Consider the following 14,637-nt stretch of genomic DNA (forward strand, 5'->3'; position numbering starts at 1 on the left):
TATATTTTATTATTAGTTACAAAACTTGTTTAAACAGTGGATAATTCTTTGTGATTTTTACTGTTTTGACTTAATGTATAACAAAATAATAATGTGCCCATGGATACATCAAAAATGTGTTATTTGGATTAAATAATGAAACATTTATGAGGCAGTATGTACATCGTAGAAACTACTATATTTGATCCATTTTATAGTGTAGAAGATGCTACAAAATGAAATTAGAAAAGTCCTCCACTCAAAATGTTTTTTTGCTTAGTGTTATTTCACTTGAATGATGTATGTGCACGGCTGAATGTTATTTGACAGTTGGCTGCAGAGATGGAACATGGAAAGAAAGAATGTGAAAATGGTTTCCAGCAGGATTCAAACGTGCATACATTTCAGACCGTTGGCCAACTCACACTGGTAGTGTAGGTAAAAGTATCATGGTAGGCTACACTTGCATTGCTACATCTACCTACAGTACATGTGCTGCATATGACAGTATGTTGTTTTGAGAAATCTGCCACTCAAGTTTCTTTTAGAAATTCAGATTCAGAAAAAAAAAAGTATATCTATACAAACAAAAAGAAAAAAACTTTGGACCTTTAGTTAAGATTTTATTTATTTTGTCAAGAGTTGTCTTTGATTTGATCGGGATATATATCCAGAGTAATACAATATCTTAAAACTGAATTACCTAATTGGAGTCCCTTGCCTTAAGTTATCTTATTCAATCATTTACTCTGACAATCTGTCACATGTTTTGGGGCCCTAGGGGCACAGTCTGTATGCTCTTGCATTTGCTGTCACATGTATAGAACAGCTGAACGCACAGAAGCTCTCTGCTAATCAAGGCAAACCCATGAAACAACATTCTGCTATTTTTGCAGCTTTTCCCTGATCCACGTTTTTTTCTCCATTCTCAGTTGTTCATATTGAGTGTTTTTTTAATCCTTGTTACTATTTCAATTTAACCCACCTGTGAACTTGGTGCACGACTGGGAGGGAACAATGTCGGCCTGGCGAGGGAGAAGAGGGGAGGATGGTAAAGAAATGGATGCAACCTTGGTCAGTCTCCTCCTCGGTTTTACCGGGCTTTCAGTGTAGCCACTGTCATGGTCCTGGAAGTGTTTGGCACTTCCCCTCTGCAAGGTGCTGTGAGTGTACACCTCACCACCTACATGAAATAGATGGGATTGTGTAGAGAAAAGATAGAGAAGTGCAGGTGTTATGGTTAAAGAAGCCTAATTTAGAAAGCTTAGTTAGCACAAGTTAGCACAGTTAAAAAGACAGAGTTGAGTCAACAGAACTGTGCAGCAGATATATATCGTAGAGAGAGAGAGAGAGAGAGAGAGAGAGAGAGAGAGAGAGAGAGAGAGAGAGAGAGCAGTATAAAATATGTCTCACATATGGCTGGGACAGAGGGAACATACAATATCTTGTCTTGGAGGCATATTGCTGAATGAGGTAATGGAAAGTTGGCAATGCCATGACATCTATTTAAAGGAATGTGATCACCCTCAATAAAAAGGCTACACTTATATTTCAATTCAATACTCAAATAATTTTCATGTCGACTCATATTGCAGCTGTTGAGCCTCTTCCTGCATCTTCAAATAAACATTACGCATAAGAACTCACAAAGCCAGGTGATTACAGAGGCCTTAGTGCTACTTATATTGGTTATATCAGATTGCAGTACTTTTCCCTGTGGAATAATTCAGGCATTCACTTACTTTCCTTAAATGAGTCTGTTTTTGCTGCTATTACCATGAACAAAACAGACTCAGAGGTCCACCACCTAATATTAAAAAATCCCATGATATGCTGCCGCGTTAAAAAGGGTAGAAGGATCATAGTCTTGAAACCTTTCATGATACGCTTTTGAGAAGAAGCGATATCTCTCTGCAAATGATCAGAGCCATCCCAACGTACTGTAAACATACTATATCATTTTTAATGAGACTGACACAGTTCTCTATCTTACTCTCTGTTCTTGCTACCCAGAGCAGCGCATTATCAAATATTAATGGGCAACATGGTTGCTCTAATACTGAGCTCTACTTATGTTCATCTATCTCCACTGCGCAGTCTGAAATCTCCTCTGCAGACGAGCAAGTTGACAAGTTCTCTCTGTGAAAAAACATGGTGATTAGTTTCTGTTTTACAGCTGTTCAGCACACCTTTACGTTCACATTTCACTGACATTACTACAAAACGTTCAGTTTGTTTACAGCAAATACAACACTTTAACAAGTACGCAGATTTGACTCATGCAGTTGTAGCCCACTCAGAAATTCTTGTGAGATCCAGTATGTTTTAGTAGGTCAGGGTGTTTGCCTAACCCACTCTAACTTCTCCTGACACACTTTAAATGCAAGCAGCGGGACACTGTGTGAAGGACAGAACGCACTGATGAATTAGGCTAATTGAAATGGCTCTACTTAAATCACCCAAGAGAAGAGAACCTGAATATTGCCATCAAATAATGCAAGACCTAGTGTGTACAACATTAGATCTCCTCCAACACATAGTTGTGATAAGGGGGTAACATGTGATAACATAATATTAAGATTCAAGCCCAAAGGTGCAATGTTGGCTTATTATTGCTGACATGCCACAGTTTTATGACACAAGTAGTTTTAGTGGTTTTGCTCTTACCTGGATGTTCCTTATTCTTTTTTTCTCCTCGTTTTCCTCCTCCATCTTTCTTGTTTCCAAACACTGCTCTGAACATAGCTGGGCTGTTGCTTCGCAGCCTATACTGCCTGCACATTAAGCAAAGTGTTCATTTGAATTAGAAACACATTATTTCAGGCAACATTAGCCTCGCTGTTGGTTCTTAATTCAGCTGTTGAAGAAGAAGCAATTCATTGGTGGTTTTGGAGACCATGAAAACTATCATTTAGTTAACTAATTTACATGCATCATTAGTAACCTATACACACAAGGGTGATTACACAATTAAACAAAAAAATGTAATCCTAAAATAAAGCCTCAACTTACCTGCTCTTAAGTCTTCTTTGATGCCTGCATGTCTTCACATAAATCCACAGGAAGCTGGTGAAAGACCATTTAAACGCGGAGTCCAATTAAGAATTGCTGCACCTCCTCAGTCAACTAACAGTATGTTGTAAGAAGAGTCGGGCGCGCGCGTCGTGCACATGCTGTTGCGTGATGTTCCACATCTGATGTAGGCCCATCCCTTCCTATCCTTGGACACAATGATTTAATGTCTTGATTTAGTCTTGTTTGTGTTCTTTTATCTTACGGTGGTATTTCCAATTTGATTAACCTATATCACTATTCTGCTGCTGCTACAACACCACAAATAATAATATTAATAATAATAATAATAATAATAACATACTCACGTAGTGGTGGAACGTAAGACTCCACTACTTTCCGTAACATTGGCTGAAATGAACTGCCATAGGCCTTTTTAATAGCCTATTCCTGCATCAAACTGACATTTTAAAAATAGGCAGGACAGAGGCTATACAAATTATTTGTCTTTGGGAAATCCCCATTCATTTTTCATCTCAAAAATATTTTCCATCTGAAACATTGTTTTAAGTGTCATTTTCTGAAAACAGCATTGATAGAAGAAAAAAACTACAGACCGTAACGTTATTTTCACCGTTATAAAAAAAAAATGAACATTGTCTTACATGAGGAATGGGTTAGAAACTAATTGGAGTACAATCCTACGCACTTTTAAATTAGAGTAAAAACGAGCAATTTCCAACTGTGAATACCAGGGGGCGACAACGTAAATGAATGTTTCCTCGTCGTCCTCAAGGGGCGACAATGAGCCATAACGGCATCTATTTAAACTGGAAGCTACAGCTTACTCGGTCCTTTCGCATGATGCATCGACTAGGTGCTGCTGTGTTTTCACCAGAAGTCGACAGGAGAGTCTAGTCATCTCGTATAATGCAAAACAACCTTCCCAGCAGTTCGAGCTTCTTTTACGTTATCGACATGGTCTGTTGTAAGTATATTAGCTACACCTCGCATTTAAGTGAAAGCAGTAACGTAAACTGTAAACTGAGCGGTTAGATTTAAGCTGTAACGTTAAAGTATAAATCTGTGGACACGTGTGAATTAGCTTAGCTGGAGCCATTTTGTTTCCCCGAGTAACGTTAAATCCGTCTAAAGACGTTAACTAAACGAAACTGACTTAAGTTAACGAAAAAGGAAATCTTGCAGAACGCTAAACGAATGTAGATACAGTACTTTAAGGATTATAAGTTGTTTTTTTTGGGGGGGGTAGAGGAACACTTTCTAACAATACCGGAAATGCTTCTAACCTACCATGCCCTTATGCTAGTTAGCATTAATGCTAACTCCCCCGCCCCATGTTAGTATATTACACTAAATTGTTTGGCTATTTTCCATTGACCGAGTTGGTTAACGTTAGCCGTTATTAATTTTAGGGTCTGATACCCACAGGTGTTCTCAGTTAATCTGATTGATTAAGCCTCTTCCCTGTATGGACGTGTACAGACTGTGATAGGCCTCTTCCTGAGTCTCCGGTTTGCTTTGTTGCACATATTGGGTCAAAACCTATAACACATTTTATCATTCTTAGATAGTAGGTGACTTAATAAATTCCCTTTTTAAAGCTGTGGCCCACCTTCAACCTGAGCAGAAGTTTAATCTGCCAGAAAACTGAGAAAAAAAACGGGTGTTCAGAGGCTTTAATTTAACGTTAGCCTTGCCATGTTGACGCTAATGTTAAATCTTAATTTAACGTTAACTCCGCATAAGTAACAACCTACGCAAATGTCAGGTAAAGACATAATTAACTGTTTCTTAGTAACGTTACACTACTGGATCTACTTTTGTTTCAAGAATTTAGAACTTTTGTACCAACCCGATGCTCTACAAATGTTACATTACATTGGGTTGTCATACATAATTGTCGATATTTTTCCCTTGGTTAATCCTGCCTTTGTTTAGAAATGCAGATGTGGCTGTAGAAGCCTAACCTTTAAAATGTACAGTGACATATTTAATTTAACAGATGCTGCTTTATATAAGTAATACTGGCAAATAACTCCTGCACTTTTTTTTTTTTTTTTTGGTCTTCTGGCAGATCATATGCCAATTGGTGGACACCTGCATGAGCCAGATGGAGGATGATGGCTGTTTGCGCGCTTCAGGCAGAATGTCCCAGTGATGAGTGTGCTGTTGCAATGCCACAATCTGCCATGGCAGTATAATTACTTGAGAAAATGGGTCTGAGAGAAACTCAACAGGACAGCTACCATCTGTAAGTTAAGTCATGTGTAATGTATGTAAAGATGTGTTACTTTGTTCTACTGATCAAGCCTTTTAGCCTGGTCACAAGCTGCATCTTTGACAGCCTGGGCTCTCTGGTGTGAGATATCCTGGGTTTTAATATTTCAGATGCGATATTAAATGTCCCTGCGCTTTCTGCTCGCCTCTTTTCCATGGCGTCTCAGATTGAATCGGGGAGGATAACTTTTTTTTCTTTTTTTTTAAAATAAATTATACTACTGTAGCTCTCATTAATCTGAAATGTTTTTTCTTTGTCCAGTCTTAAGGTTTAAAGCTTTGGGAGGTGTTGCAGCAGCTGTAACGGACACTGAGCAGTCTTGGTCCGGAATTGTTACTTTGCAGGTGAGGACTTGTAATGTTGTCTTGAGTTGGACTTAAATTTGCATCGACTGATAGACCTGAAGCAAGCTTCTTTGGCTCTGGGTTTGCATAGAGATGCTAAACTGAATCATCCTCGCTCTTCCTGACTGCTACATTCTATAGCAGCACAGATTGAATTGAGGAATACATATGAGCTTGATGGACATGGTCTAATGTCAGATTCACAAGTGAATAGGCTTGTTCAGATGAGCTGTGCCTCGCCTGTAAAGTGGACGGGAGCAGCCGGGGGCGATGACAAAAAGCCACGTCAATTCAGACAGTTTCCAGCAGCCTTCAGTGTGAACAGGAAGTTACAAACACTCACATCCTGTTAGGTCCTATTTATTAAAATGTTAGACACAGCTTGTACAGTCTCCAGTTTTTATGACCGAGTAGCCTGTTAAAATGCTCTACATGCGTTGCTGAACGGATTTAGGCTTTGACTTCTAAATTTGACCATCAGCGACACGTGTTCTGTACAGAATAAGCTTTTAAGTCCGACAAATGAAAATTAAAAACCCTCCAAATCAAATAAGTTTATATAAAACTATTCTAAACCAGTCAGCTGAGAGCCAGGCGTTTCCCCATCGGTGAAGAGCAACTGCAGGACGTCTAAAAACTGGCTGCCTTGCTCTCATATCGTTTCCTATGTGCATGGCGTTAAGTCGGACACATCTGAACAGCTTGCAAGGGGTGGTGATCCATTCTGCACAGGCCTGGCTCATCTCAAACTAGCCTAATGGTTTTAGTGAGTTTCATTTCACCCACCAACTCTTGGAACTGCTTTTGTGTTAAAGACGGACCTCTTATAGAAATGGCACATCAAACGTTTGTCCCTTGAAATGTCAGGTCGAAACTTTGTCTGTGGGTGTTTATTATTGTCAAAATGAATCTTGTTTAATATTTAGCAGGCAGCTTATAAAATTTAACAATTTACTTGCTGTCCTATTTGTTGCAGGATGACTTTCTTTGACATTCATGTGTAGTGTTACAACTTAAAGGTTTTCTTTTTCCTTCAGGTAGAAACAAGACACTGCAAACGCCTGATGAGATGTGGAACATTTTTCTTCTCCCAGATGACAAACAAGCAGTTGTTAGTCATTGAATTTATTAATTGAATTAATTCTATATATGATCACTGGCAGTTTTAATCTGCCAGCAGCATTTGTCTTGCACATAAATGATGGCACGGGGATCAGTTGTTAGTGCTGTCGATTCACAGAAAGTGGGCACTGGGGGGGGCAGGCACATTTTGTCTATGTATGAGAGTGCTTTGAAATGACAAAGGTGTTTATTTCATTCACACTGCATGTAAAAATGACAATTGTCTCAAATAAATAAAAACCCACCTTTACAAAAGCATTTTTGTGCAATGAATGTGTAAAGCAAACTATTTTCAGCTCCTCTGCCCTCAGATTAAGCCAACTTCAGCCATAAACAAATACTGGACATATTTGCAATGTCTTTAGCAGTGCAATACTGGTACTATTGCCTTGGGCAGATTAATTGTACAAATGTGCACCAGTTGTGTGCATGGTTTTGCTGAAGTGAGCACAAGGAAGTTTAGGTTAGAGCAATGGGTCAAACAGCCAAATAAAACCAGGTCAGGTTTTGGCTATTTGCTGTGGTTTAACAATTTAAATAGCTTCAGTTTTTGTGCTGCTGTTCTGGCATCAAATCTTAAGACTGGATGCCATTCTAGTATAAAGTACAATTAAACACATTTATTGAAACATTTATTGCATGTCAAATGTAAAACAGTTTAGAGCACCTAAAGGGACAAAGTACAGCAATGGCACAGATCTTAAATGTTGATGCAAGTTCAGACTGAACTTGTTTTTTTTTTCCAAGTTGTGGTGCAGAAGTCTTCAAAAACTCATTTCAAAAAACTGTCTAGAAAACTTCAAAAAATTAAAAAAAATAATGCTAAGAACAAGTTTCCAAATGCATAAAATGCTATGTCATATCTCCTATGTCACAGGAAACACCAGGAACAAAACTTGTTTCCCAATGCCCCCTTCTCGTCTCCTACAAAATAAGAACATACAACTTCTCCCTGTAAAACGCAACCTTTGCTTGACCACCTCATCCAGTGTGATTCAAGACCTGATTTAAGGAAGTCAGGAGAGAGGTCCAACCAAGGCCTGGTTCTTTCTTTCCCCCCCCTTATCAAATTAAAAAGGTTGTGTATTGGCCTTGGGCGGGTCAGAAACTATTCGTCAGTCTTGTCATCCCCTTGGTAATGTCGGTATTCTGGTTTGAGCTCCCAGGTATTCTTGTGTGTTCCCTTCACGTTGTAGATGCCAATATCACGCAAGATTTCCTTCAAGTAAATCTGGGTGAAGAAAAAGATTGAATTGCTTCTTCAGTCAGTAAACGGCACTAAAATGAGTCAGTATAAACAGTGTTTTAACAACAAAAGCCCCTCATGTTGTCTTACCACAGGCTGTTTGGTGATATCCACCAGATCTTTGATGTTGTAGTACTGGTGCTTCTCAAAAGCAGAAAACAACATGTCCAACACCTGCTGTTTGTCAGCTCTTGCTCTCTTGCCCTCCTCCTTCTTTTTCCGCTCATACTCAAGCTGCAGCAAAAAGTAAACAGACAGAGGTCAGGCAACACACACAGGCCTACACCTTACAGAGCCATACTAGTGGTGTCTTCATGTCATGACTCTTATTACCAAATTTTGCAAAAATGTTTTCCTCCCTTTAGTTTCCATTCATTACCGTATTTCATGAACTTAAATGTGGAAAAAGTAGAAATTTGCATGACGTAGGCAGTTCATTGCTAGGGTCATTAACAAAAATTATGCTTTGCAGAAATGTAAAGTATATATGATTTGTAGTAATTGGTTTAAAACAAGAAACACTATTTCCCATGTGCTTTTAAATTTAAAATGAAAACTTGTCCAGATGCATCAAACCATGGGTTGTATGTGCAGGCTACATGTATGAAACATGCACACACAAAAAATAAAGTGAGTAGATTAATGAAACAAGAAAATCCTGTATAGGTTTTATTTCTTACATTGTAATTGTGGTTGGCCACAGGTTTGTAGTTGTTGGTGACAGCTTTGTCCAGCTGTTGTGACAGCCTGACTGGCTTGGCCAACTCTTCAATTTGTAACCTGTTGAGACGATGACAATGACTTTATTGCCAAGAACAATACATGACATTCACTGTGTACAGTGAGTAACCTAAAAAAATAAACACCTGTATGATGTAACGCAATGTAATACAAAAGCTCTGCAATTAATTCTATGTTAATAGTTATGTCTTACTTATGTTATTATGGCATCTTTAACTTTTGAATTTAAAAAAATATATAAATGGACCTTTGAATCTTGAATTATTCAAAATTATGAATCGGTTATAGTGTATACTTATAATAATACAGGGGTTTCTATTCCACCCACCCAGTTTACCTATAGGTAGAGACATAATTAAGATTTAACATGCAACATGAAACAATGACCTTAAGATGTCCACATACAGTTTTAGACATACATACACACACACACACACAACAATGTAGATAATCTACGTTCATGCATCTAACATTGCAATGCAGGTCCTAAACATACTAAATTGTGTGTGTACATCATTTCAAAAATACTTACCTTTTCAGCCTCATATAGCCTTCGCTAACAGCGGGTCTGCACTCTGCTCTCTGCACTACCACTCCCTCCAAGGCTATTTTATCTGAAAAAGAGGACAGTTAATTAAAACTTCAATACAAACTTTTTGTGCATGTTTACTTCATACATACGGAAGGGTGAGCAGTTCCATGTGTGTAAGAGGGAAGAGATGAAAGCAGACACTGAATGAGGTAATGCATTTGGAGAAAAGAAAAAAATACTTTTTATAGGAATAATTCAGTCCAGGCTCTCTATTAAAGTGGAGAGAAATATGTCAGAGCAATCAAGGGTCACTTTCTGAAACGGCACAATTGTGCTTTAATCACTCAGATACTCTAACTGCACTTATAATGTGACTGCAACAAACCCTCTTGAGAACGAACACACACACACACACACACCAAAAAGTCTTAAATTCCCTATACATTCTTAAAAATCATCTAACCAAGTCAATTCCCACTTTTTCAAACCAGGCACATTGGCTGGCTACTGGCTCAGAATGGAGGTCACCCTGTACCTTCTTAATCCTTAAATGTATATACAGAGATCAGCCGCACCATGTCTTACTTAATGAATGTGTAAGCCACAGCAAGGGTTTATGCCAAATGACACTGTTCAATGTAAATACGTATTTAATCAGCATTATGGCCAATAACATAGGTTTGTATGCTATTGAACATTTGTATACCAAATGAGAAACTGGTTTATTGCCAAAGTACGCTACACTTACACGCATGGTGGTTGGTGCATACATAAAACAACCAAACATATTACACATTAATATGAAATAAACAATAAAACACATATAGAATACCTATAGAAAAACTGAATTTACAACAAATACAAGACAAAACAACGAGCACCAAACCACTGAGGCGCCCGTAGTTCGCGCCATCTTGATATTGAGTATGAAGTCAGTTATAGCTTTGGCCTTCCAGGTGTAGGAGTAAGTAAGCGAGAGTCTGCTGGCCATGAAAGTTGAGGACCAGGACAGTTTGTCTCATATACAACAGCTTTATAAATCTCACCAATCGACAGGAAATTGTGAATGAGTGACTCTACACTTTGTGTTGAACACATCATTGAAACGACTACTTGATCCACTGCAAAGTCATTGCTTATTTACTTGTAGTTTTGAATGAAGCTTGCTGACGTGCATATAGTAGATCTAGACTAACAAACACCCAAATAACAATTCTCTTTGCCAACACAATGTGACAACTGGACTAGTATTACAACCATCAACACGAGCAGGGAGCACTCTGCTGAAGCGCAGTGTCGCCTAGTCTGCCCACAGACTCTTTTCCATCCTCTAATGAAGATGGTGCAAACAAAGTGCAGATACTTCATATGAATCTTACAGTTAGGCTCAAAAAGAGAAGAGGCCCATGTTAGGCGTCACAGTGTTCACTGTGTCTACAGTTTTGGTACCAATACATCCATCTTCCAAAGCATGTCTATGGGCTACTGTTGTGATACTGCAAATGCCATTTATTAATAGAAATAACGGACACTTTGTGTGTCTGATTCCAAGTGGCACCAACCACCAACTTTGTCACTAGCTGGCGAAACGGAGGACTCACCTGGACCTGCCCCCGCCCCCGAAACTGAGCTGCTGCCATCAGATCTTTCTTCTAACTGGCCTACAGGAAGGGAGGGAGGGATGGTAAACATGAAAATACAGGGGATGGAAGACGGACGAAGGAGGGAATCGAACAACAAGAACCACACCCAGGGTTTAGTCGCACACGAAAATGTTTAATCACACAGAGCTTCTCGGTGTAATCTCTGATGAGTACACGCGCGTGCACATGAGCAAAGCAAGCATGCCCTCACAAAAAGCGAGCACAGATACACTGTCCCACCACGAATACACATCCATGACAGGGCTGCACAAATACTGAACGCATTATTTTAACCAAATTCATTTTCATAAGAGAACACTGTATGTTACCAAAGCATTTCTCTAAGTGTTAAGTAAATAGTACACACTTAACAGCAGTCAAGAAAAAAAAAATGCAGCAGTCATTACCTCTCCTTTTGTTGTTGAATTTCATGTTGTGATGCCTTACTATATTGGCAACTGCCTTATTGGCAAAGTCTGTGTTGAAAAATATGTTTTACATCAAGTCGTACCTAAAACATTGTTTTTAAAAACATTACACCAACTGTGCAGCCCGCCCACACCCACACCCACACACACACACACCAAAGAAACCCATGCACAAATCAAATTTGCTCCAAATTCAGCAATGATTTGTGTTGATATTGATCTACTCTATGTTAAATTAATTCCAAATGGGGCCATTGTGCCTGATCATAAACACAATCTGCTGAGGTGATTGACAGTGGACTGAAAAGGTTCAACCACAAATAAATGACTGACATAGGTTCAAACACTGAAACTAAAATGCCCTTTTACATAGAGACAGAAACACAGATCAGACTGGATGAAGACAAACTGCCCACATACCAGCTCTCTTCTGTTTTCCATTGAGTGTTCACTTATCCACTATGAACAGTATCGGTCTTATATGTTGGGTCTGAGGACAACCTCACACTCTAGGAAAAATCTGCTGAGAGTTCACAACACAGAGACAAGCAGGGCAAGCAAGGAAAAGACTGTGCGTCAAGACAGCAAGCTGTAGAAAGAGTAGCGTGGATGCCTCCACCCACCTGATCACACAGAACTTACCTCTGGTCTCTAGTACAAACAGCTATTTTACATCACAGTAAACTAAACGTGTGCCTCATCTTGCAGCAGCAAACACTCAGCATCCTCCAGCTGGCCTCAAAAATATAAAACAGACACTCACCTGATGAAGTTTCTGTGAAGACCGCCAACGTCTGACCTCCCACTGTCTGCATAGTGAACGGGTGCTCGCGAGGCGCAGACACCGTCTTGTCTTCTATACCCTCAATCACAGTCAGCTCTTCGTTCAAAGTGAAAGACACCTGTAAAGAGCAGTGTCATCCACAGTGAAACTTCTCAGCCCCTTTCCTTTCCTTACTTTTGATCTTACTGCCATTATCCTGTGTCAAGTACAGCAGTAAAACAGGGCACACAGTCATGTTCTATTCTCGTCACTTACATACACGTAAAGTACTTCAAATCACCAATCATGATTATATTTACTAAAGTAAATGTCAGAAAAGATCTGCGAGAATCCGATTGCAAACAGGTATCAATAAAATGCAGTAAAAACTACTTGGCTGGCTTTGACTGAGTATACAATAAAAAAAAGAAAAGTATTAGTATTTAATTATAAATGTCACAAACAAAACTAAATTAAGTTTTGTTAACGTTACCCATTATAAATAATTTCTTTCAAAATAATGATCATCTCCCAGAACTACAAAAGGCCTTGAAAAAAAAGTTTACAACTAGCACAAATTCTACAGTTAAATATGCACAATTCAGATTGCGACTAAAATTAACTGTTGCATGTACACAAAACATTTTAAGCATGCACTGAAAGAAAAAAAAAGTAGGTTGTTTTAAACTATTTTTTTCTTCCAGAGATGTTATTTAGCCTAAGTCTGGGCGATATGGAGAAAATCAGATATCACGATATTCTTGACCAAATACCTCAATATCGATATTGTGGTGATATTCTAGGGTTGACAATTGGAGCTCTAACAAAATATCTTCACACTTAGATTTTAGATAAATAATCATCAGTAATGTGGACATAATGTCTAAGTGGGGAAAAGGCAAATAATAGAACAGCTAGAACAGTCTGGTAAGTTCAGAAAAGTACATAATTTTACTGTAATGCAGCCTTTAAAACCAGTAAAAGACAACACTTATGTCATATCACAATATTACGATATCCAAAATCTAAGACGATATCTAGTCTCATATCACGATATCGATATAATAGATATATTGCCCAGCCCTAATTATGCCTTTATAAATGAATGTACGTTTCCCCCAAAATTGACTATGGTGCATAACTACCTACATATTGCGTGTGTACTACATTGTAAGGATGGCTTTCATCATCATGCTATTGTATATGGCAGATGTCCATTAACAGGATGCATTGTACTTCTTTCAAACATCACTTACCTCTGCCTTTCCTTGGTTTCCTTTCCTTGGGAGATAAAAAAAAATAATGAACATAATTAGAATTGATTGATTGGCAAAATAACGAGGTATTCAATTTTATTTGAAATGCATTATTAGTGGTATAACAAAAAAAAGCATTGAGTGTATAGGCTAACTTTCTAAGTCAGCACAGTCATTTTACCCTTCATTAGCACGCACTACATTTTTAATTTGCTCTCTTCCCCTTCCAATGTTGTGCATTGACTGCTGCTGTCACTTGATGTGAACTCAGAGAGACAATAACAGGCTGAGGCTTCTGGTATTTGTTGTTTCACATACTTGCAGATTCGGAGTTTCCCGACCTCGCCTCTGCCAGTCGCTTTTGCCCATTGCTGAGAGAGGTATTTGGGCACCTGCGTGGAGAAACATGGTTAAAGATAATTTTATGAGGGCTGCTATTACACCTTGACGATGGGCCTTTTTGGTATTAACATAAATTTAGGAGCTAACGTTATCCCTTTTATATGCGGTCCTTTGTCACCGCCAATTGTCCCAATCTCTGTAAAACACATGGTAAGAAAGGAACCACAACGTGCTGTTGGGATGAAGTTGAACCCAACTGAACTAAATGATGATGGTGACGATATGCATTGTTATGTGTCTGGAGCCTGCACTCATTCACATTGTTGCAAACTATATTATATTGCCACCATTAGGTAAACACGTTACTTTGGCAGCTCCGTGTAACGTTGGGCAGTTCTCTGCAAACAGATCATGAAACAGATGTGCACTGCAGAACTCAGCTACCTCACGTTACCGCTTCCACTGTTATTCTGATTTTGTTTACGTTGGTTGTATTGCCAAACGATGGTTTGTAGTTAACGTTAAATTAATAGGTTATGTTGCGTTGGGCATGACAGATTAATCTTATGATTCGTAGTAACGCCCTGTTTAATTAAGCCAAAGTTGGCTAACGTCAACAGTTTATGAACTTAACTAACCTTACAACGCACACTTCATGTGATGGCAGCGGTAACGTTAGATGCTAAGCTACGTTACTGTTAGCCTATGCTGTCTTTTACGTTAATGCATGCTTCTATATCGCAATGAGCGTTTTTAAAAGGATGTATACGCACCTTTACAAGCCACACACCAGTGTTCTGCTTGGCACCAGTTAAATCCACTTCTCCTTTCTCGGACATGTTTTAAAATGATGCTTCTGGTTAGCTAAATGCAACCGCCACACGCATGCGTAAAAGAAATACGAAAGTATGGCGACTGTGATGGTCCATA

General features: G+C 38.8%; 1 protein-coding gene, 1 long non-coding RNA gene and 2 other non-coding genes across 5 annotated transcripts; 3 read left to right on the top strand and 1 right to left on the bottom strand.

Annotated features, from left to right (window-relative positions):
* Window positions 1–3,824: 3,824 nt before the first annotated feature.
* Window positions 3,825–7,004, top strand: LOC144515454 (uncharacterized). The gene is made up of 4 exons (XR_013501746.1): window positions 3,825–3,979; window positions 5,087–5,263; window positions 5,552–5,634; window positions 6,672–7,004. It is a non-coding gene; the product is annotated as an uncharacterized LOC144515454 (long non-coding RNA).
* LOC144523397 (small nucleolar RNA SNORA31) lies at window positions 5,342–5,477 on the top strand. Its single transcript, XR_013502498.1, has one exon. It is a non-coding gene; the product is annotated as a small nucleolar RNA SNORA31 (small nucleolar RNA).
* LOC144523392 (small nucleolar RNA SNORA31) lies at window positions 5,673–5,804 on the top strand. Its single transcript, XR_013502497.1, has one exon. It is a non-coding gene; the product is annotated as a small nucleolar RNA SNORA31 (small nucleolar RNA).
* Window positions 7,005–7,371: 367 nt separating the features above from the next.
* Window positions 7,372–14,603, bottom strand: gtf2f2a (general transcription factor IIF, polypeptide 2a). Of its 2 annotated transcripts, XM_078246290.1 has the most exons (9): window positions 14,481–14,603; window positions 13,684–13,757; window positions 13,366–13,390; window positions 12,110–12,248; window positions 10,877–10,936; window positions 9,276–9,357; window positions 8,683–8,782; window positions 8,093–8,236; window positions 7,372–7,987 (listed from the first exon to the last, which is right to left on the bottom strand). In XM_078246290.1, the coding sequence occupies exons 1-9, from the start codon at window positions 14,544–14,546 to the stop codon at window positions 7,865–7,867; spliced, it is 813 nt and encodes a 270-aa protein (XP_078102416.1). In that variant the 5' UTR covers window positions 14,547–14,603; the 3' UTR covers window positions 7,372–7,864. The 2 variants fall into 2 exon arrangements, with proteins under 2 accessions (XP_078102416.1, XP_078102424.1); XM_078246298.1 differs by lacking the exon at window positions 10,877–10,936.
* Window positions 14,604–14,637: the final 34 nt, after the last annotated feature.

Source organism: Sander vitreus, chromosome 1, assembly GCF_031162955.1.
Source record: "Sander vitreus isolate 19-12246 chromosome 1, sanVit1, whole genome shotgun sequence".
Lineage (NCBI taxonomy): Eukaryota > Metazoa > Chordata > Actinopteri > Perciformes > Percidae > Sander > Sander vitreus.

Bases quoted from the DNA above. Each gene is read 5' to 3' on its own strand.
- gtf2f2a (XM_078246290.1), bottom strand. From the start codon at position 14,546: ATGTCCGAGAAAGGAGAAGTGGATTTAACTGGTGCCAAGCAGAACACT. The intron at 12,249-13,365 runs GTAAGTGATGTT...TGCTCTTTACAG, and splicing joins GAAACCAAGGAAAGGCAGAG to GTGTCTTTCACTTTGAACGA. The intron at 8,237-8,682 runs GTAAGAAATAAA...TTTTTGCTGCAG, and splicing joins TGGCCAACCACAATTACAAT to CTTGAGTATGAGCGGAAAAA.